This window comes from Leopardus geoffroyi, chromosome A1 (assembly GCF_018350155.1).
Source record: "Leopardus geoffroyi isolate Oge1 chromosome A1, O.geoffroyi_Oge1_pat1.0, whole genome shotgun sequence".
NCBI lineage: Eukaryota > Metazoa > Chordata > Mammalia > Carnivora > Felidae > Leopardus > Leopardus geoffroyi.
In genome coordinates this window covers 239,630,280-239,654,498 of record NC_059326.1, presented here as the reverse complement: position 1 = coordinate 239,654,498, position 24,219 = coordinate 239,630,280, and the positions used below count along the sequence as shown (strand labels likewise).

Here is a 24,219-nt window from a genome sequence, read left to right as displayed (position 1 = left end):
TTTCTAGACGTGTTTGCTTTGACTCAAAAGTGGTTCCTGGGTCTGTACACACAGGGAAACAGAGATGACCATCGGCGCCCTTCAGGAAGGGCGTCTGAGTGACTGTAACCAGGTCGGCTACTGAGAGCAAGCCTCCTGGGGAGTGTGGGTTTCACACCCAGCCCCCACAGGGCCGAGAAAGTGGCTATTGATGGAAAGTGGGGCAGGGCTAGGACTGACGCGGGTGCCCCTCCCGTCCTAGGCCCCTGTTTGAAGGCGGGCTGTAGGAACAGCTCTGGTGTCCCATAGTGGATGCCTGCTGCTACTTGTACATCCTGACTTTTGTTTATAAAATCCGACTAGAGGCAGAGGCCATAGTGGTAAATTTAAAGGCTGCCCTGACCTTCTGGGTAGAAGTGCCTGGGTGAGTGGCACCCCTCTGTACCCCACTCTCTATGCCCCTACCCCAGGCTGCAGCATCTGGGGTATCACTAGGAGCTGGTCACGGGGCTGCAGGATAAGATGAGCTCCCACACCAGATGAGGGGCTTTTGTGTGCACTGCCCCCACGCCAGCCACACACCCAGCCTTGCCTCGTGGACGATGCCCCCAGCCTTTGTTCTCTTTGCACCAACATCCGTGCCCTGGCAGTTTTCAGAATGAGACGGCATAACTGAGTCCCAGAGAAGCCCCCAGCCTGGCTAATGGCAGGTGGAGAGGCTGGTATTGCCTTACTGCAGCTGCTTAGTCCTCTCCTACCCCCACCTGAGACCTCATCCCAGGTGTCCTGCAATCCTGTCCTCCTATACACGCCCTACTGTCCCCCGCATACAGGGGCCCAAATGTAGATTTGGGCAGCAGGTCCCTTTGGTCATTGGGAGTAGCTGCAAGGAAGGTGTCTCCGACGTGGCTGTGCTGAAGTCTTTGATGTTCTTGTACTTTCTATCCCTGTTGGGACATGAGGGGGGTCAGCCACCAGCTTATGACTGTGCAGGAAGGGTGGGGTGGAGGTCTGGGAGCACAGTCTATGCACTGCCTGCTCGGAAACCTAGCTACCTAGCAGTCTCTCATCTTGGGGTGCCCTTTCCTAAGAGACAGGAGTGGTCCCCACGGTAAGCCCCTGCAGACCCTCTGGGCAGGTAAAAGGATCCTGATGTCCAGGCCTACCCACCCTGCCAACCACTGCCCCACAACTCTGTGCCTTCAATCATCTTTGGGGCTGTTACATTTGAGTGAAAATGTGAGCACTGATGGGCAGCCTCTGTCAGGCCAGCCTCAGCCCAGTCCCTCCGGCCTGCCAGGCCCTGGATGGGGTGCCCCTGCTGTTTCCTTGCCTTATTCATCAGCTGGTCTTGTTCAGCTCAGCACAGTCCTTGAAATGAGAAGACATTACCTTGGCTTTGACATTTAGCATGTTACCTGCCCCCTGGCGGATGAAGCATGCCACTTCCAGCTGATTCGTGTTTCAGAACCAAGCGGCCAGGTGTCTTTCCGGTGTCCCTGAGACTGCCCCACCGCCCCCCCCCCCCCCCCGCACAGGGTGGGCACAGATGGGCCTGTGGATGCCCAGCTTCAGCCTTCTCATCTTCAGCGTGTGTGAGGCCTGGAGAGTTGCAGGGAGGGGCCGTATGCTGAGGCCAGGTCACTGGCCTGTGCGCTAGGTGCCAGGAGGAACATGCCTAGTCATGGAATGTGCCGGCGTTGTGAGAGACAAGGGTATAGATTTTAAAGTTCACCCTCCTTTCCATGAAGTTTTACCTAAAGTCCTTCACTGAAGAGTAAAGCCCTAAAATATTTCTCCAGACATAAACATTTTTTGTTAAAATGCAAATAACAACACACTGAGTCATAGTTCAGCAAAATGGTAATTAAGTGCTTTATACTAGTATTGTGTCACCAATCCACTAACGTACATCTGCAGAAAATCACATCCTAAGCCACAGGTAGGTTTAGGATCAAGTACACAGGCAAAGGTCCTAGTTTTGAAGTTAGCCTTCGGTTGAAACGGGAATCCTGAGCTACATAAGGAGAAGAAATCAGCCATCGACAAAGTGATGACATCTGCCTCTGTCTGCTTTCTTCCCTCCTACTTCTGCACATCCTGATGGTGTGCCAGAATGGGTGAATGGGTGAGTCACGCCTTACAGAGAGAGCGGGCACAGGCTGAACTGATGACAGGTGCCCGCATAGACATTCTCCCTGACCCTGAGGCTACTCCCTTCTCTTCCTGGGCACCCAAAGGCAGAGGGACTGTTCTAAGGATTTGCCCCCAATATTTCTCTTGGCTCACTATGGCTCTACCCCCACACACACCTTCAGATGCCTTCACACACTGGCATTCACACACTTTTCCTCACAGACACAATTTCCCTCACACACACTTTCCCTCAACACACACTTTCCCTCACACGCTTTCCCTTTCATACACACTTTCTCACATACATTTGCTCTCATGTGCTTTCCCTCTCGCATACACACTTTCCCTCACACACAATTTTCTCTCACACACACTTTCCCCAACACATACACTTTCCCACACGCACACTTGCCTTCACACATACGTTCTCTCTCACATACACCTTTCCCCTCTCACACACTTTCCCTCTCTCACACACACTTTTTCTCTCACATAAACTTTCCCTCACACACTTTCCTTCTCACATACACACTTTCTCCCACACACAATTTTCTCTCACACACACTTTCCCTGACACGTACACTTTCCCAAACACACGCTTTCCTTCACATACATGTTCTCTCACATACACTTTCCCTCTCATGTACACACTTTCCCTGACACATACACTTTCCCACACACAGACTTTTCCTCACACATACTTTCTGTCTCACTTACACTTTCCCTCACACACACTTTCCCTCTCACATACGCACTTTCCCTCTCACACACTTTTTCTCTCACACGCACTTCCCTTCACACACTTTCCCTCTCACACACTTTCTTTCACACACAATTTTCTCTCACACACACTTTCCCTGACAAATACACTTTCCCCCACACACACCTTCCCTCACGCACACTTTTTCTCTCACACACACTTTTCCTCACATACACTTTCCCTCTCACACACACAGTACCGCCTCACACACACTTTCGTTCTCACATACACTCTTCCTCACACATACTTTTCCTCACGCACTTTGACTCACAGACACTTTCCCACACACAGAAATACTTTCCCACACACACATTTTACCTGACACACACTTTCTCTCTCACAAATACTTTCCCTCACACACTTTCCCTCACACACACACACTCTTCACACACACTTTATCTCTCACACACATACTTTCCCCCACACAGACACACTTTCCCTCACACATAACTTTCTCTCTCACACATACTTTCCCTCACACACACACCCATCTCTGCACACACGTTTTCCTTCACACACACACTCAACTGTAACACACATATCATTCCACTGAACATCATGGAAGAAAATACTATGCAGAGTAAATATTCCAGATGTTTGAACTTCACCCTTTAACATGCCAAAGACAATGTCCCCTTTAAACATTTCTTATGGAAATCTTTCTAAGATATATTATATTGTTACATGTTCTCTTAAGCTGAATTGAATATATTCAGGTAATTTGAGTCTGTTGTGATCATTTCTGCCTTTGCTCTCAAGGTCATATATGTCTGCCTCCCCCTCTCATAATTTGTGGGTCTTGAAAATACTAAATTGTGAGAATTGTATGCAAGTGGGAACGGTTGGCTTGTACTGTGCACATGCCACGGTGTTGTGCCTGGGATGGCCCTTCAGGCTGTGTCTATCCCTGGTCGTACAGTCTGCTTATTCATCAGAGCCTCTCTTCCCAAGAGCAAGATCAGGCACCATCTGCAAAGTGATTGGGGAGCTCATGAGACAGTGGCCCTGTGTGCACCATCATGCTTTGGTTGTTCCTGGTCATCAAGCACCCAGAGAGGCAGACGACAGCCAGGAAGCTGCTGTATGGGCAGTTATTTGGGACACAGTAGCCAAGAAGAGGCTAGAGAATGTGTTCCCTCTGGCTTGCCCAAGACTTCCTTATCTTACTCGACCTGGGAGATGGCCTCTGGGCAGGTAAACAGCTTCTCTTGGGCAGCTCTTGCCTGGATCAGGATTTGGGTGGGATGGCACCCAGGGAGTGGAAGCTGGTGGAAGAGGTGCCCTCTAGACCATGTACTGGGGCTCGACTCAGTCATGACAGGAATCAAAAGGCAGAGAAGGGGCCGGGGATGCTGTGAGATCCCAGAGATCTCAGCAAGTATCGCCCCTCTCCTCCTCACTTTGGGCAGTTTTCAAGGGATGAGTAGGCGGGGTGGAGTCCAGGAGACCCGCTGGGAGGCTACTAACCACAGCTGGACACAAGAATGAGGATGCATCTGCGAGTCTGGAGGAGAAGTGGGCCTGGACTTGGGTATCTGGGCAGCAGGAGGACATCTCTCCTTGGGAGGGTCCAAAGTGTGCATTTTACTTCCTCCAAAATGGATCATTAAAGACATGCCCCTTCCACCTTTGCCAGTTTCTTGTATCACAATTAAGCATTTGCTTCAGATCTCTGTGAGGTACATGACGTCTAGAGCATGATTCCTGCCCCTGGCTCAAGACCACCTCCATTTTTCTTATGGGCTGGATATTCACTAGTAGCTCAGGTATAATTTGAGTTTTTAGACATCAGACTGACCATCTTGGTATTTTCTGGATGAAATTAGTATTTAGACAATTCCTACTGAGTGAGTGACCCTGTCTGGTGGGAAGAGCCAGGTATATGGAGGAAGGGGAACAAACAGACACGAGGAGGCCTTTGTGAGTGTAGGAGCTCCAGAGGATATCTAATCAATGCCTCACCACACCGACATGGTGGTGGGAGTTTCTAGAAGCTGAACTCACTGCAGCGCGCACCTCCCTGCTCGCTGTGAGACTTGGCCTTTCAGTCAGGACAGATGGCCTGAGTCCTTATCCACTCTAGGCTCAGAGGATTCACTATTTTATTTTCAGTTTCCTGTAGCATGAACTGTTCAGAGGAGTGTCAGATGTAACTGTTGTCCCTTTAAAATCGATTTCACAATTTTAACCTCTTTGACTTTTAACTGTTATTTGTAGCCTTGCATTTCTTTTCCAAACAAATGAACCTTGTGGTATTTCCTCGGGAAATGCTACATCTAAAAATAACTTTAAACATTTTTTAAACTAAAAGTATTCTGTCTTTACATAAAAGCTTGTTCTATCAAAATATGAAGAAGAAATCAGGTACCAATGATACTGTTTTCAGAATGACTGAGTGGGTGTAATTCTGTGATTCTGATAAAGGGTGCCATAATGTTTTTATTTTAATCTTTTAAACATTATCAGTACGGTTAAAATGTATTTACTATAGGTAAACTTTTCTGAGTATTAAATTACATGTGAACCAGCTCTGTCCTTGTCACAGGGGCCTCCCCCATTCCCTTCAGACCCAGGAGTACCAGGGAAAGGGAAGGCCCCCTGAGAAATTCCAGACGCTCCACAGATAACCCTAAAATGTAGCATTTCAGGTGCACGTTTCAGAATTTAATGGGGTGGAACTTGATTGTGCCTCCGGTGACAGCAGCAACAACCTCACTTAAAGTGTTAGTTAGGGTTCCCCTCATAGGCTCAGGGATCAGGTGTACCTAATGCAGCCATGGGCACTTCCTCAGTGTGACAATGTGAAGGACCAGCAGACTGCTCCAAGAGGAACTCCCCACTATGCTGAGGGTTTGCCTGCACCTTCCCACAAAGACAAGTCACATACCCAGACGTAAGACAGAGCCTGTAAAGGGGACCCTTACATAACCAGCCAGTGAAACTCTCCTCTGCACCTGTCTTCGTTGATGTCTTAAATTACCCGCTGCTCTCTTGCATTTCAGGATCTGGAATCCCTTGACACCTACATCCAGAACACACTGTCTTCCCTCTACCCACCTTTTGAGGCCACGGCAGCCACGGTGCTCTGGCAGCTGTTCAGTGTGGCTGAGAGGCTCCACGGTGGGGATGGGCTGCGCTGCCTCACTGACTTCCTCATTCCAGCCAAGAAGGTCCTACAATACCTGCAGCAGGAAGCCTGTGTGAGTACCTGCCCTGCAGGGGCCAAAACCTGTGTGAGACCCTCCCCTCAGGGGACAGGGCCTGTGTGATGGTTTTCCCTGCAGAAGGAAACCTGGGAGACCCTCTCCTGCAGATAGTGCCTCCCTGTCCTTGACTGTATGGAAGAGACAGGCAAAGTGTTACTTGGTACCTGGAAAATATTTCAACTGAGCACAGGAAATTCTAGATCTGGGGAATTACACCAGTGATGGAGGCAAAGGAAAACATGGAATTAAACTAGTGATTAAAGCAGAAATAATTCAAGTGAGCATTTGTTGTTTTCTTTCTGAAAGGAAGCTGCGAGATTAATCTCAGCCATTTTTCATAGAGTTTAATCGCATAAAATGGAGAGATCTTTGCAGTCCACTCCAGGTTTGGGGTCCATAAGGTTACTGGCTCAGCTCCTTTCCTCTGACTTCTGGCTCCTTTTCTCCATAGTCACAAATGATGAATGAACTAGGGCTTTGTGTTCCAGAAACAGGCCTCTCAGACCTGCCAGCTGTAGAGCCCACTCTGTCCACAGGTATCCATTCTGTCCACAGGTATCCCCAGTGAACTTTGACTAGTCTTCAAGCCCAGGTTAATAAATTTCTTAGGTGCTTTTTTTTTTCTGAGTGGTATTCTATTGTATGGAATACACTGCAATTTGTTTACTCATTCATAGATTCATAGACATTTAGGTTGCTTCCAGTTTAGAATATTATGTATGAAGTTACTACGAACGATCTGCATACAAGATCTGTGTGGGCTTATGTTTTCTTGGGCAAATAGCTAGAAGTGTGATTGCTGGGCCACTTCCAACCTCTGTCTCCTGATGACTTCACTTTTATGCCTAAGATCCATTTTGAGTTAAATTTCTGTATGTGGTGTGAGGTAAGCTTCAAATTTGTCATTGCATGTCTTACCTATCCAATGGTTCCAGCACCGTTTGTTGAAAAGACCACCGTCTTTTCTCCATTGACTCACCCAGGCAACATTGTTGAAAGTGAATTGTGAGTACAAGTGTGAATCTGTTCCTAGACTCTGTTTTGTTCCCCTGATCTGTCTCGCTTTCCTCCAGTAACATGGTTTTGATTACTGAAACTTTAGAGTGAATCCTGAAATCAGCTGGTATAAGGCCTCCCACTTTGTTCTTCTTTTTCAAAATTGTTTAGTTATTCCAGTGTCTTTGCATATCTATAAAAAATTTAGAATCTGTTAATTTATAAAAATCATACTAGGAGTTTTGATTAAGATTGCTTTAAATCTGTAGATCAATTTAGGGGAGAAATGTCTTGGGATATTTTATTGTAGGTTATTTTTGAGGCAATATTAAAATTAATGGCAGACAATTTGTGGGTATATTGCAGTGAGCTGCTATAGAGATTCATGGCTCAATCGTATAAAAGTACATTTGATATTAAAAAGTACAAAGATCTTAAAAAGTAAGATCTTTATTAATCAGTGCCTTTTATTATTCCATTGATATTGAAGTAGGGCTTTTAAAAAAAACTACCACTGGACTACTTTGATTTATTAAATTCTTTGAATGTCTTTTAGCTAGAATGACCACGGTAGAGAAATGACCAATGATATCCTACATTTGATTCTTTGTGTGAAGTCATCTACACAGAGGATTTTTTCCTTTGTGATTGTGTATCTTTTGCACACTTAAAGGGTATTGATTGATAAGAAACAGAGGTAAACAGCAGCACAGGGAACAGAAACGCCTGTCCCCTTTCAAAGGTGTGTTTTGAGTAGGTATTTTGACCTAATGTTTCACCTTCTTTCTTCTGTTGTGTTTCCTTTTCCTTTCATTTTAATCATAAGTCATCCGCCTTCCCACTTACAAAATTGCTTATTTTCTGAAAAAGCCATGTGAATACTACTACTCTTTAGTATCAATACATATTTACAAGTATACAATTTAATAAGCACAAAATGAAATTTAGGGATAACCTTGCTATTTGCATCTTTATATTGCTTTTTACTTTTGAATAAAGAAAATAAAATTCGATCATCTGTATGACATAGGAGAAAATGAACTTATCTCAACACCTATGCATATAAACATATCGTAGTTAATATACATCAATGCAGTTTTTATTTACCTGCTGTGGTCGAAGTATGTGACTTGAGGAACATTACTAATCATACTAATTTTTTGTTGTATTCCTAAGATTTCAATGACCACCATTCTTCCATCCCTCTGTAGATACAGGAAATGTTCAAAGTGACTCATCAGCTTATTTATGACTTTCTTTCATCACAGTTTGGCTCAAAAACTATCTGCAGAAGTTAAAGGCAATCAGAAAGGTATAGAAATAGAATGGTTTGCTTGATGGGGGTGGGGGGAGCAGGAGCAGGGGATTCCAATAAAGAAGATGAAATCAAATGGAAGCCAGAAAAGGAGGGAACAAACAAAACAAAGGCACAGGAATAAAAAGCACAACATATATAATAACTGGATGAAAACAAAGTTTTTAAATGGTAGCCCAGCAAAATTCCAGCCAAAGATAACTGGTGTAGCAATCATCATAAAAAATTAAGTATAGTAAAAGGCAGAATGCATTATCAAGGCTAAGGCAGATCATTGAGTAATAATACTGGTAACAACGAGGAATATGTAACAGTCTGTAAACACCTAACAACATAGCCTGAAATGTTTGCTGCACAAACTGAGGGAATTAGAAGGAGTAAACATAATCATAATGGGAAAAGCAAATAGATAAACAGACCCCATATTACTTAGGATATGTCCGAACACCTGATTTCTCTTTCACTAATGGGCATGCGTAGAGTACTGAAGTCAGTAATTTTAAAATACACATCCTTCCCAAAGCACACATGCAACATTTTCCAGAATTAACCAAAATTTGATAAAATTCAGGTAAAATTTTACAATTAAAGGATATACATTTACTTCAAGAATGTATACAACTTGAGAATATTAGAGAGCATACACTCTTCTTAAGTGTACATATGCATTTATTGAAATTGACCAGAATTGACCATTAATCATAAGGTGGCAATAAATACCAAAGAATTAGTATCTAAAGATTGCAGTGCAGGGGCGCCTGGGTAGCTCAGTGGGTTAAGTGTCTGGCTTCGGCTCAGGTCATGATCTTGCTCTTTGTGAGTTCGAGTCCCACATTGGGTTCTGTGCTGACAGCTCAGAGCCTGGAGCCTGCTTTGGATTCTGTATCTCCCTCTCTCTCTTTCCATCCGTGCTCATGCTCTGTTTCTCTCTCTCAACAATAAATAAACGTTAAAAAAAACTTTTTTTAAAGATTGCAGTGCAATAAAACTCCAAATCAATAATGACAACACCTTTACCTTTGGGAAATTGTACATGTACTCCTAAGTGAAGGGTCAGAGAACAGCAGAAATTGGCAAAACATTTAGGGCCAATGAACAGGTGAGCCCTTTCTCTAGTTATGGTTTAGAAGTGTGAGAGAGACTTTAACTCCTGCCAAGCAACAAGAAAGCCCTACAAAAACCAAAACAATTATACTTTCCTTTAAAACCATCCAGGAGCTGTGGATACACAGAGATCTAAAAGAACCAAATTATGGAGAGATAATGACTTCCTAAGTGAGCAAGAGCAGAAGACACTTTCAAACCTGGGACCAGTGACTGAAACTGCAGAGAGGGTGGGTGGAAGAGCAACCTGACGGGGAAGGACCATCTATGCTCAGAGGAGGAGAGATTGAACTTTAGGAAACCTCAGGGCTAGTCTCACATTTAGGTCCTTAGTCCATTTTGAGTGAAAGAAAGTGGTCCAGTTTCTTTCTTTTGCATATAGGTGTCTGATTTTTTCAACACCATTTGTTGAAGAGACTTTTTCTCATTGGGTATTTTTTCCTGCTTTGTCAAAGACTAATTGACCATATAACCGTGGGTTTATCTCTGTGTTTTCCATTCTGTTCCATTGAGCTATGTGTCTATTTTTATGCCAGTACCATGCTATTTTGATTACTACAGCTTTGTAATATAATTTGAAGCCTGGAATTATGTTACCTCCAGCTTTTTTTTTTTTCTTTTTCAAAGTTACTTTGGCTCTTCAGGGTCTTTTGTTGTTCCATACAGATTTTAAGATTGTTTGTTCTAGTTCTGTGAAAAATGCTGCTGGTATTTCGATAGGGATTATGTTAAATTTCTAGATTGCTTTGGGTAGCATAGACATTTTAACAATATTTCTTCTTACAATCCATGGGCATGGGATTTCTTTCCGTTTCTTTGTGTTGTCTTCAATTTTTTTTTAATGTTTATTTATTTTTGAGAGAAAAAGCATGAACAGGGGAGGGGCAGCGAGAGAGGGAGACACAGAATCTGAAGCAGGCTCCAGGTTCTGAGCTGTCAGCACAGAGCCTGATGAGAGGCTTGAACTCACGAACCACGAGATCATGACCTGAGCCGAAGTCAGACGCTTAACCAACTGAGCCACCCAGACACCATCTTCAGTTTCTTTCATCAGCAGTTTATAGTTTTCAGTGTACAGGTTTTTAACCTCTTTGGTTAAGTTTATTCCCAGGTATTTTATTATTTTTGGTACAGTTGTAATGGGATTTTTTTCTTAATTTCTCTGTTGCTTCATCATTAGTGCATACGACTGCAGTGTATTTCTGTACATTGATTTTGTATCCTGTGACCTTACTGAATTGATTTCTCAGGTCTAGTAGTTTTTGGTGGAGTCTGAAGGATTTTCTATATGTAGTGTCATGTCATCTGCAAATAGTGGAAGTTTTACTTCTTCCTTACGGATTTGGATGCCTTTTATATCTTTTTATTTTATTTTATTTTTTTAATTTACAGCCAAGTTAGCATATAGTGCAACAATGATTTCAAGAATAGATTCTTTAATGTCCCTTACCCATTTATCCCATCCCCCCCCCACAACCCCTCCAGTAACCCTCTATTTGTTCTCCCTATTTATGAGTCTCTTATGTTTTGTCCCCCTCCCTGTTTTTATTTTTGTTTCCCTTCCCTTATGTTCATCTTTTTGTCTCTTAAAGTCCTCATATGAGTGAAGTCATATGATATTTGTCTTTGTCTGACTAATTTTGCTTGGCATAATACCCTCTAGTTCCATCCACATAGTTGCAAATGGCAAGATTTCATTCTTTTTGATTGCCGAGTAATATTCCTGTGTGTGTGTGTGTATGTGTGTGTGTATAGATACACACACACATACGCGCACACACACACACATACACACACATACATATACCACATCTTCTTTATCCATTCATCCATCAATGGACATTTGGGGTCTTTCCATACTTTGGCTATTGTCGATAGTGCTGCTATAAACATGGGGGTGCATGTGTCCCTTCAAAACAGCACACCTGTATCCCTTGGATAAATACCTAGTAGTGCAATTGCTGGGTCATATGGTAGTTCTATTTTTAATTTTTTGAGGAACCTCCATACTATTTTCCAGAGTGGCTGCACCAGCTTGCATTCCCACCAGCAATGCAAAAGAGATCCTCTTTCTCTGCATCCTTGCCAACATCTGTTGTTGCCTGAGTTGCTAATGTTCGCCATTTTGACAGGAGTAAGGTGGTATCTCATTGTGGTTTTGATTTGTATTTCCCTGATGTTGAGCATTTTTTCATGTGTCGGTTGGCCATCCGGAGGTCTTCTTTGGAGAAGTGTCTATTCATGTCTTTTGCCCATTTCTTCACTGGATTATTTGTTTTAGGGTGTTGAGTTTGATAAGTTCTTTATAGATTTTGGATACTAACCCTTTATCTGATATGTCATTTGCAAATATCTTTTCCTATTCCGTCAGTTCCCTTTTAGTTTTGCTGATGGTTTCCTTCACTGTGCAGAAGCTTTTTATCTTGAAGAGGTCCCAGTAGTTCATTTTTGCTTTTGTTTCCCTTGCCTCTAGAGACGTGTTGAGTAAGAAGTTGCTGCGGCCAAGGTCAAAGAGGTTTTTGCCTGCTTTCTCCTCTAAGATTTTGATGGATTCCTGTCTTACATTTAGGTCTTTCATCCATCTTGAGTTTATTTTTGTGTGTGGTGTAAGAAAGTGGTCCAGGTTCATTCTTCTGCATGTCGCTGTCCAGTTTTCCCAGCACCACTTGCGGAAGAGACTGTCTATTCCATTGGATATTCTTTCCTGCCTTGTCAAAGATTAGTTGGCCATACATTTGTGGGTCCATTTCTGGGTTCTCTATTCTGTTCCATTGATCTGAGTGTCTGTTTTTGTGCCATGGATGCCTTTTATTTCTTTCTGTTGTCTGCTTGCTGTGGCAAGGACTCCCAGTACTATGTTGAACAAAAGTGGTGAGAGTAGACATCCATGTCTTGTTCCTGACCTTAGGGGAAAGCTCTGTTTTTTACCATTGATGTCAGCTATGGGTTTTTCATATGTGACCTTTATGATGTTGAGGTCTGTTCCCTCTACACCTACTTTGTTGAGGGTTTTTATCATGAATGGATGTTGTACTTTGTCAAATGCTTTCTCCGCATCTACTGAAATGATCATATGGTTTTTATCCTTTCTCTTACTGATGTGACGTATCATGTCAATTGATTTCTGAATATTGAACCATTCTTGCGACCCAGGAATAAATCCTGCTACATCATGATGAGTGATTTTTTTAACATATTGTTGGATTTTGTTTGCTAGTACTTTGTTGAGGAGTTTTGCATCTGTGTTCATTAGAGATATTGGCCTTTAGCTCTCTTTTTTTGCTATTGTATCTCTATCTGGTTTTGGAATCAGTAATGTTGGCCTCATAGAATGAATTTGGGAGTTTTCCTTCCTCTTCTATTTTTGGGAATAATTGGAGAAAAATAGGTATTAACTCTTCTTTACATGTTTGGTAGAATTTGCCTGTGAAGCTGTCTGGCCCTGACCCTGTATGTGAGACCTGAAACCATTAAAAGTCCTATAAGCGAGCACAGGCAGTAATTTCTCTTGACACTGGCCATAGCAACATTTTTTTTAGATATGTCTCCTGAGACAAGGCAAACAAAAGCAAAAAAAAAAAAAAAAAACTATTGGGACTACACCAAAATAAAAAGCTTCTGCACAGCATATGAAACAATCAACAAAAGTAAAAGACAACCTAATGGGAGAAGATATTTTACAAATTATATATCCGATAAGAGTTTAATATCTAAAATATATAAATAATTTATATAAATCAACACCAAAAAAATATTCTGATTAAAAATGGTCAGAATTAATGAACAGACATTTCTTCAAAGAAGACATACAGATGGCTAACAGGTACATGAAAAGATGTTCAACATCACTGATCATCAGGGAAATGCAAATCATAACTATAATGAGATATCACCTCATACCTGTGAGATTGGCTAAAATCAACAACCCAAGAAACAACATGTGCTGGCAAGGATTTGGAGAAAGGGAAACCCTCATGCGCTGTTGGTGGGAATGCAAACCGGTGCAGCCACTCTGGAAAACAGTATGGAGGTTCCTCAAAAAGTTAAAAAGGGAACTACCCTACGATCCAGTAATCACACTACTGTGTGGTTTACCCAAAGAATATGAAAACATTAATTCAAAGGGATATGTGCACCCTATGTTTATTGCAGCATTATTAACAATAGCCAAACTATGGAAGCAATCCAAGTGTCCACTGATAGATGAATGGGTAAAGAAGATGTGGGACACACACACACACACACACACACACACACACTGGAATATTACTCAGCCATAAAAATAAAATCTTACAATTTGCAACAACATGGAAGGAGCTAGACAGTGTAATGCTAAGCAAACTAAGTCAGAGAAAGACAAATACCATATGATCTCACTCATATGCAGAATTTAAACAAATGAGCAAAGGAAAAAAAGAGAGACCAACCAAGAACTATAGAGAGCACACTTAACTATAGAGAACACACTGATGGCTACCAGAGGAGAGGTGAGTAGGGGAGGAGTCAAATAGGTGATGGGGATGAAGGAGTGCACTTGTGATGAACCCTGGGTATTGTATGGGAGTGCTGAATCACTAAATTGTACACCTGAAACTAATATTACACTGTATGTTAACTAACTGGAATTTAAATAAGGTTTTTAAAAATATATGACAAAAGCACAAAATGTGGGAGGGAGTAAATTGAATTGTACTACTCTAGGTTCTTACATTGTTTTAAAGTAACAAAATGTTACTTAAATAAAGATGCATGTTGTAGTCTTGAGAGCAACTACCGAAAGCAACACGAAGAGGTATAACCGAAAAATCAGTAGAGGAGATAAATGGAATCCAAAACACATAAGAGAGGATAAAAGGAAGAACAAAGAAACAGATAGGCAAATAGATGAACAGATGACAGATGTGAAGATGACAGATTTAATCCAACCATATTTGTAATTATTTTCAACGTACTTAAATGAACTAAAAAAATCCAACTGAAAGCAAATATTGCCAGACTCAGGCTGAGAAAAAGGCAAGACCAACTAAAGGCTGGTTATAAGGAATGCCCTTTAAAATATAAACACATACAAAGGGTGAAAGAAAAAGAATGGAAAAAGATATGCCACTAAGTATGAGTAGGTGAGGTGATGATCTTTCTGTCAGACAAGTTAGGTCTCTGACAGAGTCACAGGAGACACATGGGGACAGGACAATTCATAGTGATAAAAGCCTCCATTTATCAACAGAGTACCTAGTAAGAGAGCTTCTGAGTACATTAAGACAAACAACTGGCAACACTAAATGGAAATTTTCATGTACTTCTGTCAAAAATTGATAAAATGATCAGTAAAAAAAAATCAATAAGGATATAAAAGATCCGAACAACACCTAACAAACTGACCTATTTGACATTTATAGAACATTACATCCAACAAATGCAGAACACACATTCTTTCCAGTGCACATGAAATTTTTTCAAGATAGACAACATGCTGTAGGTCTATAAAAAATACAATTTCATAAATTTGAAAGGGCAGAAATAAAGTATTTTTTGTAACCACAATGCTATCATCAGAATTAAATAACAACAAATAAGTAGAAACTCCTAAATTTTTGGAAATCAAATAACACATTTCGAAAGAACCCATGACTTAGAGAAATCACAAGGAAAATTATTGGAACTGAACCATAATGAAAACACAATGTGCAGAAATGTTTACATACAACTAAAGCAATGCTTAATGTATAATATAGTTTAAACTAGTATGTAGTTTTGTGGAGGAAGTCTGATATCACTTACCTAAATTTCCACCTTAAGGTGGGAAAAGAAGAGCTAATTAAATCCAATTTAATTGAACCCTAAACTGATTAAATATGAGTGCAGAAATAAAGAGGGACAGCTTTTTCTGTGAAAACGGGTTGAACGTTCAGCAGAGACTCCCTACAGTCTTACGAAAAGGTGCCGTCACGTTAGGTACGAGCAAGACACCTGAGAGACTGGGATATTTGGGGGGAAATCCGGAAGAGCCCTCCATCCATATTCTTTGCCTACTGTCTTTATGTTCTCACTCCATTTGAGAGGTGCTGTGAGACACAGCAACATGACTGTGGCCAACCCAGGGGGGACAGTAGAGCCCCCAAGTCAGCAGAGAAAAGACGGGTCTCTGTGCCTGTTAGAGTCCCAGGAAGAGACTGACCCACACAGAAATCTACCTCAGGGAGCTTAGTGTAGAGAACTATCATCTAGTAACGTGGGATTAACCATAAAGGAGCCATGAGAGCTCACCTGGGGCTGAGGGAGAGCACTGGGAGGGACAAACCTCTAAGGGATGGAGGTTCAGGAATGTGCATTTACATACTTAAAGCAAAAATAAAACATTCTGAGTGTGTATGGCCATTCTTTTATAGTGATGGCCTGCTCTGACAGACCAGCTACCAGTCCTGATCACGCAGAGCCAGAGGGACTGTGAACAATGCGGTCAGCATGGGAGTCGCAGGGAGGGGGGCAGGTCTCAGGGGTGTGGTGAGCGGTCACCTAGCACTGTGCAGGCCACTTAGGAGAACACCAGCAGAGGCTTTTGTCTGTGAGTTAGGGTGAAACACAGAGAGGGGAGGGGACTGACTTCTCAGGCTCAAGGTCGCAAAAAGGAAACTGATAGATTGATGGCAGAAACATCTAGTAAATCTGTCTTTCAGAAGCCAATGAACAGCCAAATAAAAGCTGTTTCTTACATCGTGTTTGCAGAGAACTCATAGACATTAGTAAAATACTAAGTCCTGTATAAAAGTCAGCCTTGGAGAGGCAATGTCCAGAAGAGGCACTACTTGCCCACAGAAACTCTGGGGAAACCCAGCCTCTTGGTGGTCAGAGAGGCACCAGGTACACGACAAGACAGGTTTTTGCTTACTGACAAGCAGAAAAATAAAAAGATTAATATTCAGAGCAGGGAGAATTCAGTACGATAGACTATCTGAAACTCTTGTCATATTCGTGGAAATATGTGTGGACGCTATAGTGTCACACACAGTTAGAATCAGATATCTTAGACCACAGCAAAGGATCTAAAATACAGGACCAGATTTATTCATAACAGTACATGTTGTGACATTACTTACAATAGTTAAAAAATGGAAATAAATGTTAGGGGAATGGTTAAATTAATAGCGTATAAATATGATGGACTGTTATACACAGGTTAAAATTGTTTTGAAAGAAGTTTTTAAAAAATACATGAGGAAATTATTATAATATGAAGCCAAAAAGTGGTGTATATTTGTTTCACATCAGTTTTTTTTTTTGAATGTTTTTGATAGAGAGAGAGAGAGAGAGACAGAGCATGTGTCGGGGAGGGGCAAAGAGATCCGAAGCAGGCTCCAGGCTCCGAGCTATCAGCACAGAGCCTGATGCAGGGCTTGAACTCACGAGCCATGAGATCGTGACCTGAGCCAAAGTTGGACGCTCAACCGACTGAGCCACCCAGGCACCCCTTGCATCAGTTTTTTAACATGTACTTGTAAAACCATGACAAGGGGACATGCGGTGAAGTCAGCATGCCTGTGCTGTGGTAGACCTGTGAGTACGGAAAAAGGCCAGTTGTGCATGTTCTACTTTCCTAATTTTAGAAATATCCCCTAATTACTAAAATCAAAAATGAAACTGGGGAGCCTGGATGGCTCAGGCGGTTGAGCATCCAACTTTGGCTCAGGTCATGATCTCATGGTTCATGGGTTTGAGTCCCACATCAGGCTCTGTGCTGACAGCTTGGAGCCTGGAGCCTGCTTCAGATTCTGTGTTTCCCTCTCTCTCTGCCCCTCCCCCACCCATGCTCTGTCTCTCTCTGTCTCTCTCAAAAATGAAGACTCTTAAATATGGAGAACAAACAGAGGGTTGCTGTAGGGGTTGTGGGTGGGGGGATGGGCTGAATGGGTAAGGGGCATTAAGGAATCGACTCCTGAAATCATTGTTGCACTATATGATAACTAATTTGGATGTAAATTTAAAAAAATAAAATTTAAAAATTAAAAAAAAAGAAATACACTTTAAGTATATGAAGACACAAATAAAAACATTTAAATTAAAAAAATGAATAAACATTTAAAAAATTTTTTTAAAAAACCCACAAGACCGAGGTAAATGGAGGTGCATATGGCAGCCAGACTGTGCACAGAGTTAAGGCTGAGGGCATACTGAAGACCATCTAGTGGCCTGACCACTGCACATTCATCATTTGAGAAGGCAGTTGGTCTGCAAATACTCTCAGCTGTCTCTGGTTCCTAATGGTAGGTTGCTGTGTGGACCACCTGGGGTCAGCCACAGGACCAGGGGTACAGGGCCATGACAGCAAACTGTGAGGACAAGGTTCCATGGACACACAGAGAGGGAAGCTCATCCCTCTGTGTCCATTCAGGCCCAGGACAAGTGGACAGTACGTAGTCTCCATGAAACAATGGGCTGGGGAGTCATCAAAGACCCAGGGAGGCTCAGCCTCACTTCTCACATTTAATCTACAACCAAGTTCTCCTTCTGGCTTTTCCACAGGACCATAGAAGTTTTGTTCTATTTTAAGTTTTCCAAGTCGGAGATGAAGCTGAGCTTTTTGGAGTACTGTAGTAACTGCTGTGGTACATCTGTTATAATTGAAAACCTGCTACTGATCTAGAGAAATTCAGGTTCCTGGACTGCTGTTGAAAGCCTGTTATAAAGAAGGACCCAGGGCGCCTGAGTGGCTCAGTTGGTTAAGCGTCTGACTCTTGATTTCAGCTCAGGTCATGATGTCACAGTTCTTGAGTTCGAGCCTTACATTCCGGCTCTGTACTGACAGTGCAGAGCCTCCTTGGGATTCTCTCTGCCCCTCCCTCTCTCTCTCTCTCTCAAAATAAATAAATACAAAAAAAGGACCCTGCTTATGTTTTTATAGCAGCTGAACTGCAGCTCATAAACAGTGAAACCCACTGACTTCCTTTTGAATAATAATTTAAAAAACACTTTGGTTCTGATGCTTCTTTCTTGACACACTGTGAATGTTCTGAGCACACCATTTAGAGAAGATGTTGAAATGAGATAAAGAATTGCTCCTTGCAACCTGGAACTGGATCTATTCAGAACATGACTAGAAGATTTATAACATCTATCTAATTTGGCTGCAAAAGATTTATAATCAAAACCTTGGTAGATTTGCCCAAGGAGAATCTCAGAATTATGGACTGTGTTGGGGCCAAGAAGAATGGTGTTCCTTGTTTCCTTTTCAAACCTTTGATATACATTCTACTTTGGAATAATATTGCCATAATTTCTTTGTTTGTGGCATATGCTTTATTGTGAAATTATAGTCAAATCCCCCACAAGTTCAACCTGAAGAAACTTCTTCTCATCATTTCAGTTATTACAAAAAAAAAAACATTTTGACAAAATTCAACATTGTTTCATGATAAAACCACTTAAACTAAGAATGGAAAGAAACTGCCTCAACAAAAGAAAGGCCATGTATGGAAAAACCCACAGCTAATTCATACTCGGTGGTGAAAGACTAAAAGGGTTTCCTCTAAGACCAGGAATAAGACAAGGATGCCCACTTCCTAGAAGTTCTAGCCAGAGCAATCAGGCAAGAAAAAGAAATTAAAGACATCCGATTCAGAAAGGAAGAAGTAAAACTATCTCTGTTCACAAATGATGTGATCTTATATGTAGAAAACCCTAAAGATTCCACACAAAAAAATTGTTGGAACTAATAAACAACTTCTGCAAAGTTGCAGGATACAAAAGTACACACAATTCAGTGTGTTTCTACATACTAATGATGAACAATCTGAAAAGTAAACTAAAAAGGAGTAAACTAAAAGAAGATTTACAATAGCTTCCAAAGGAATAAAACATGTAGTGATAAAGAGGTGAAAGACTTGCATATTGAAAACTAAAAACGTTGCTTGAGAAAGAAAAGAAAACCTAAGATATGGAAAGACATCCATGTTCACGGACTGGAAGATTTAATACTGTGAAGATGGCAGTATTACCCAAAGTGATCTGCAGAGTCAATGTGGTCTCTATCAAAACCACACCAATGTTTTTTGCAGTAATAGAAATATCCCTCCTAAAATTCCTGTGGAATCTCAAGGGAGTCCAAGTAGCCAAAAGAATCTTGAAGAAGAACAAGGTTCTTGAAGAAGAACAAGACTCACATTTCCTGATTTTTAAAACTCATTACAAAGCTACAGTGATTAAAATAATGTGGCACTGCCATAAGACAAACATATAGACCAATGGAACAGAGTAGAGAGCCCAGAAATAAATCATCACGTATATGGTCAAATGATGTTTGGCAAGGATGCCAAGACCATTCAGAGGGTAAGGACAGTTTTTTCAACAAATGGTGGTGGAAAAATTAGTCAGTTTTTCAGATGAGGAAATTAAAGTACCGAAGTTGAAGGCATCTACCACAGATTGCAGATGTACGAATGGATATATGTTGTATGCTCGGCATGTCTGCCTTATCATTTAGGAGGTACCTCTCCACCATGCTGCCATGATGCTCCACTATTCTGGAAACACTGTGGCTCTCTGTGTTCACCCTTTATCCCACCTTCAGACACCACCTTCAGGGATTGGCACATGACCTACTGCTATAGACTGAATGTTTGTGTCCCCCACAAAATTTGTATGTTTTCCATATGTGATAGAATTAAGAAGTGGATAGATAGAATTAAGATAGAATTAAGAAGCGATTTGGTCAATCCCATCCATGCCATTATAAAGGAGGTCCTAGAGAGCACACCCTTGCCCCTTCTGACCTGTGTGAGGACACAGCAAAAGGTTGATCATCTGTGAACCAGGCAGCTGGTCCTGACCAGACAACAAAAATGCCAATACCTTGATCCTGGACTTTCCAGGCTACAGGATAGTGACAAAGAAATTTCTGTGTTTATAAGCTACCCAATCTATAGTATTTTTGTTAGAGCAGCTTGGAAGGACTGAGACGCCCAGTCGGAGTCTTCCCTGGAACTTGAATAAAGATATTGAAGACAAGATACCCTCTTTCCACTGGGTTTATGTATCAGGAGGATTTGCATCTTGACCCAGCCTGTCTGCACAGTGAAGCCAAGTGGGGCAAGGGAGAGAAACAGCCCCAGTGACATGTTTAAGCCCCCCACTTGGACTAGGTCTGAAGCCCCTCTCCTCCAGGCCTCCCAGTGACACAAGACAAGTTCATCTGACAACCCAAAGAGTCTTGATTAATCCACCCAGCATGCACTGTCCCATCACCCACTTTCATTCATCCTGGGGCCTGCCCCCCTCGTGCCATTTCCCCTGCACCTGGTGGAAGTTCTACTTACCTTTCAAAGGCCAGTGCAACCACAGCTCTCCTCTCCAGCTCACTCCCCATGGCCGTGCCCTAGAAGATTCTCTGTCCTCTGTGTCATCACAGCACTTGGTGCTCACCATTTATCAGCCTGAATTGTGGACGGCTGCCTAGGTGTCCCTGCCAAGTGGTACTGGACAGGGGTTAGGATCGCAGGCTCTGTGAGAGGAATGATGTGGGTTCTGCCACTACAAACTCTGTAAAGACCTAGGCAAGCCATCTTTTCATCTCTCTGGTCTTTGATTCTGTTCATCTATAGACAAGGTAGTAACAGTACCCGCCTGAGCAGACACTTGACTGTCTAGCTTATGGTCTTTCCCAACCCTTGTCTTTTGCTGCCTCCCACTACAGAGACATCCACTTTCCAAGCCTTCCTTGTAACCGGGGGAAATCACTGGCTCCTTTATGGCCTATGATAGATAAAGAGAAGTCTGCTGGGGGCAGGAATATTTATGAGGACGTACTCCCGTAGGAAAGACAATACACAGGAAGCTACTTTTCCCTGTTTGAGATATTGGGTATAAGGGTGTGACCACTAGGCTGGGGAAGTCATCCCAGGACCATGCAGTAACCAGCATCAGAATGAAACACATGTACATGGAAGGCTGTGAAAGAGAAAGCACCCAGTTCTTGGTGTCTGTGAGCCTCTGCTCCAACCATGGGGCTTTTGTCCTTCACACTCTGCAGTGAGAGAATTCCTTCTCTCCATCATTTAGCCAAGATTCAGCAGGCATCTTATCACCTGCAGCTGATGAGTCCCAACCAGCATATCTTCTCGTGGAGTAAGGGTTCAATGCCATCATGGATGCAAAATGCTTAGCGTGTTGTTGGCCTTCACTCAGTGTTGGTTAAAGATGACTACTGCTATCACAGCTGCTCAAGGCCAGTCCACAGCTACTACATCCCACTGCAGAGACAGAAGATGCCAGCAACACATACTTGGCACATTTTATCCCCTGCCCAGCCACCCGACAGAGGGAAGCACATCTGCCAGGGCTGTTGTTTCACATCTGCACCCAGCCTGCAGTGGCATGAAAGAGCAGAGGAGGAGAGGGGCCAGCCTCTCCCCAGCCTCGGCGGTTTCTCCCTGGCAGTGCCCTTTGGGGTCTGGGCAGTGGAGCTGTTTTCATGCCAGGAGGGGGAGTGACAGGGCTGGGGTGTGAGGGCTGCACAGTCCTCCCATACTCCCCACCTTGAGTCTGCTCAGGCCCCCCGGGAAGGGGTCACCTACCAGTGATGGTCGGCCTTGGACCCTCTGCTTCCAGAACTTTCTGTCATGAAGCTCATTCCTGGGGCTCACACCACTGACCCCAGCTGCATACCTTTAGGCCACAGCTCAGGTTGGACTTCTCTCCTTGGGAGAAAGTGGTCCTTGGGAATCTCACTGCTGCTGACCACAGGGCTGGATGATGTCCTGGATCTTCGTGTCCAGCGGGAGGTGGGTGCTGACCATATAGCAAGGACACTGGCCACACCTATGGCCACCCAGATTGGTGGGCACTGGCTCCACCCCATGCCATGGCCACACCCATCAACCTGCTCCATGGCCTCAGATTCCACAGAAGCATGTGACACCCAGGTGGGCCTCCAGGCCCAACAATGGGCATGGTATTTTAATTTGTCAGAGCAAAATTGAGGGAAAATAAATATGCAGCATTGAAGTGGTCTGGGCGAAGAGTTTCTCATAGCACAGGAGAGGCTGATGAAATACCATTAGGTGATAAAATTACCATGCACTGCTGTATTTTTGTGATGTGATCTCAGCCATTAAACATACACGGGAAAAGGGGCACCTGGGTGGCTCAGTCAGTTAAGTGTTCGATTCTTTGTTTCAGCTGGTTCATGGGTTCGAGCCCCATGTTGGGCTCTGTGCTTGCAGCGTGGAGCCTCCTTAGGATTCTCCCTCTCTCACTCTGTCTATCTCTCTGCCCGGCTCCTGTTTGTTCTCACGCACACGCGCGCGCTCTCTCTCTGTCAACATTTGAAAAAATACACAGGAAAAAATAATGAAATGAAACACACATAAATGTCAACAATTCTGACTTCTGGGGGTTGGTGTTGGGATTGTTGTTTTGTTTTTTCTGAACCCTCCAGTTTCTGCAATGCACGAGTATTATTTTTCCAATCTGAAAATCTTAATTTAAAAAAATAATCTTTATTCACTTTTGAGAGAGAGACAGAGCGCCAACAGGGGAGGAGCAGAGAAAGAGGGAGACACAGAATCCAAAGCAGGCTCCAGGCCCTGAGCTGGCAGCACAGAGCCTGACGCGGGGCTTGAACTCACAAACCATGAGATCATGACCTGAGCTGAAGTCGGATGCTCAACCAACTGAGCCACCCAGGCGCCCCTGAAATATCTTAATTTTTAATTAAATGGGGCCACAGGTGTGAGGGTGCCTGGCAGGTGCTCAGTAAATACTAGCTGTGTCTGCACCAGACCCTCACCTTCCTCCCAGGCCGTGGCTCCTGGAGGTTGGACAGTGCCTCCCCCTTCTGGCGACCCAGTGTGAGTACACGGCAAGGACCTGCTTAATGAGGCCTTCACTCTTAGGAATACACCAGTGTGGGGGGAGCCTGAGTGGCTCAGTTGGTCAAGCGTCCGGCTTAGGTCATGATCTCACGGTTTGTGGGTTTGAGCCCCACAACTGGCTCAGTGCTGCCAGCTCAGGTTCCCCAGCTCAGGTGCCCCTCCCCTGCTCAACTTTCTCTTTCAAAAATAACTAAACGTTTTTTAAAAATCTAAAAAAAAAGAATATACCAGTGTATTTAAGGTACAATTTCCAACTCCAGGTGTATGAAAACATTAAGCATTTTGTAAACCTCAACTCTTAGGAAAACTAACATAAATGCGAAAGGCAACCTTCAGTAAGACATCAAACTCTAAGTTTTAAGGTGACAAAAGATACCACAAAAAAAGTCAAGAAATTCAACTTTATAAAATTTAAGCTTCTATAGGGAGGAAAGAAACATAACTATAAAGCAAGTAAACTGGGACAAATATGAGTGCCTAATAGACACATAACACAAACATTTGCTAATGGTGGGTAGAAAAAAAATTGTCAATTTTTTCACAAACCTGACAGCAACTAAGAAGGCAAAAACAAGGCCACAATTCATAAAAGGAACAAAAAGACATACAGAAAATTTACAGAAAAAACAAATATCGAAAACAGTGTTTGCTTGACTATCACATAAGTACAAATTAAAACAACAATATTCCACAGTATGTATACTAGTTTAGAAAAAGATTCCTCAATGTAAAGGCTTGTCCTGGGGAGCCTGGGTGGCTCAGCCAGTTAAGCATCTGACTTTGGCTCGCGTCATGATCTCGTGGTTCAGGAGTTTGGTCCCCCTGTCGGACTCTGTGCTGACGGCTTAGAGCCTGGAG

General features: G+C 42.9%; 1 protein-coding gene across 6 annotated transcripts in view; it reads left to right on the top strand.

The window, feature by feature from the left end:
• The window catches only part of PLEKHG4B (pleckstrin homology and RhoGEF domain containing G4B), an 85,828-nt gene that overhangs the window by 16,225 nt on the left and 45,384 nt on the right, over positions 1-24,219 (top strand). For all 6 annotated transcript variants that reach the window (XM_045443673.1, XM_045443663.1, XM_045443644.1 and 3 more), the window contains one exon: positions 5,878-6,075. In XM_045443673.1, the coding sequence (XP_045299629.1) occupies positions 5,878-6,075 (198 nt within the window). The remainder of the gene's footprint in view (positions 1-5,877; positions 6,076-24,219) is intronic.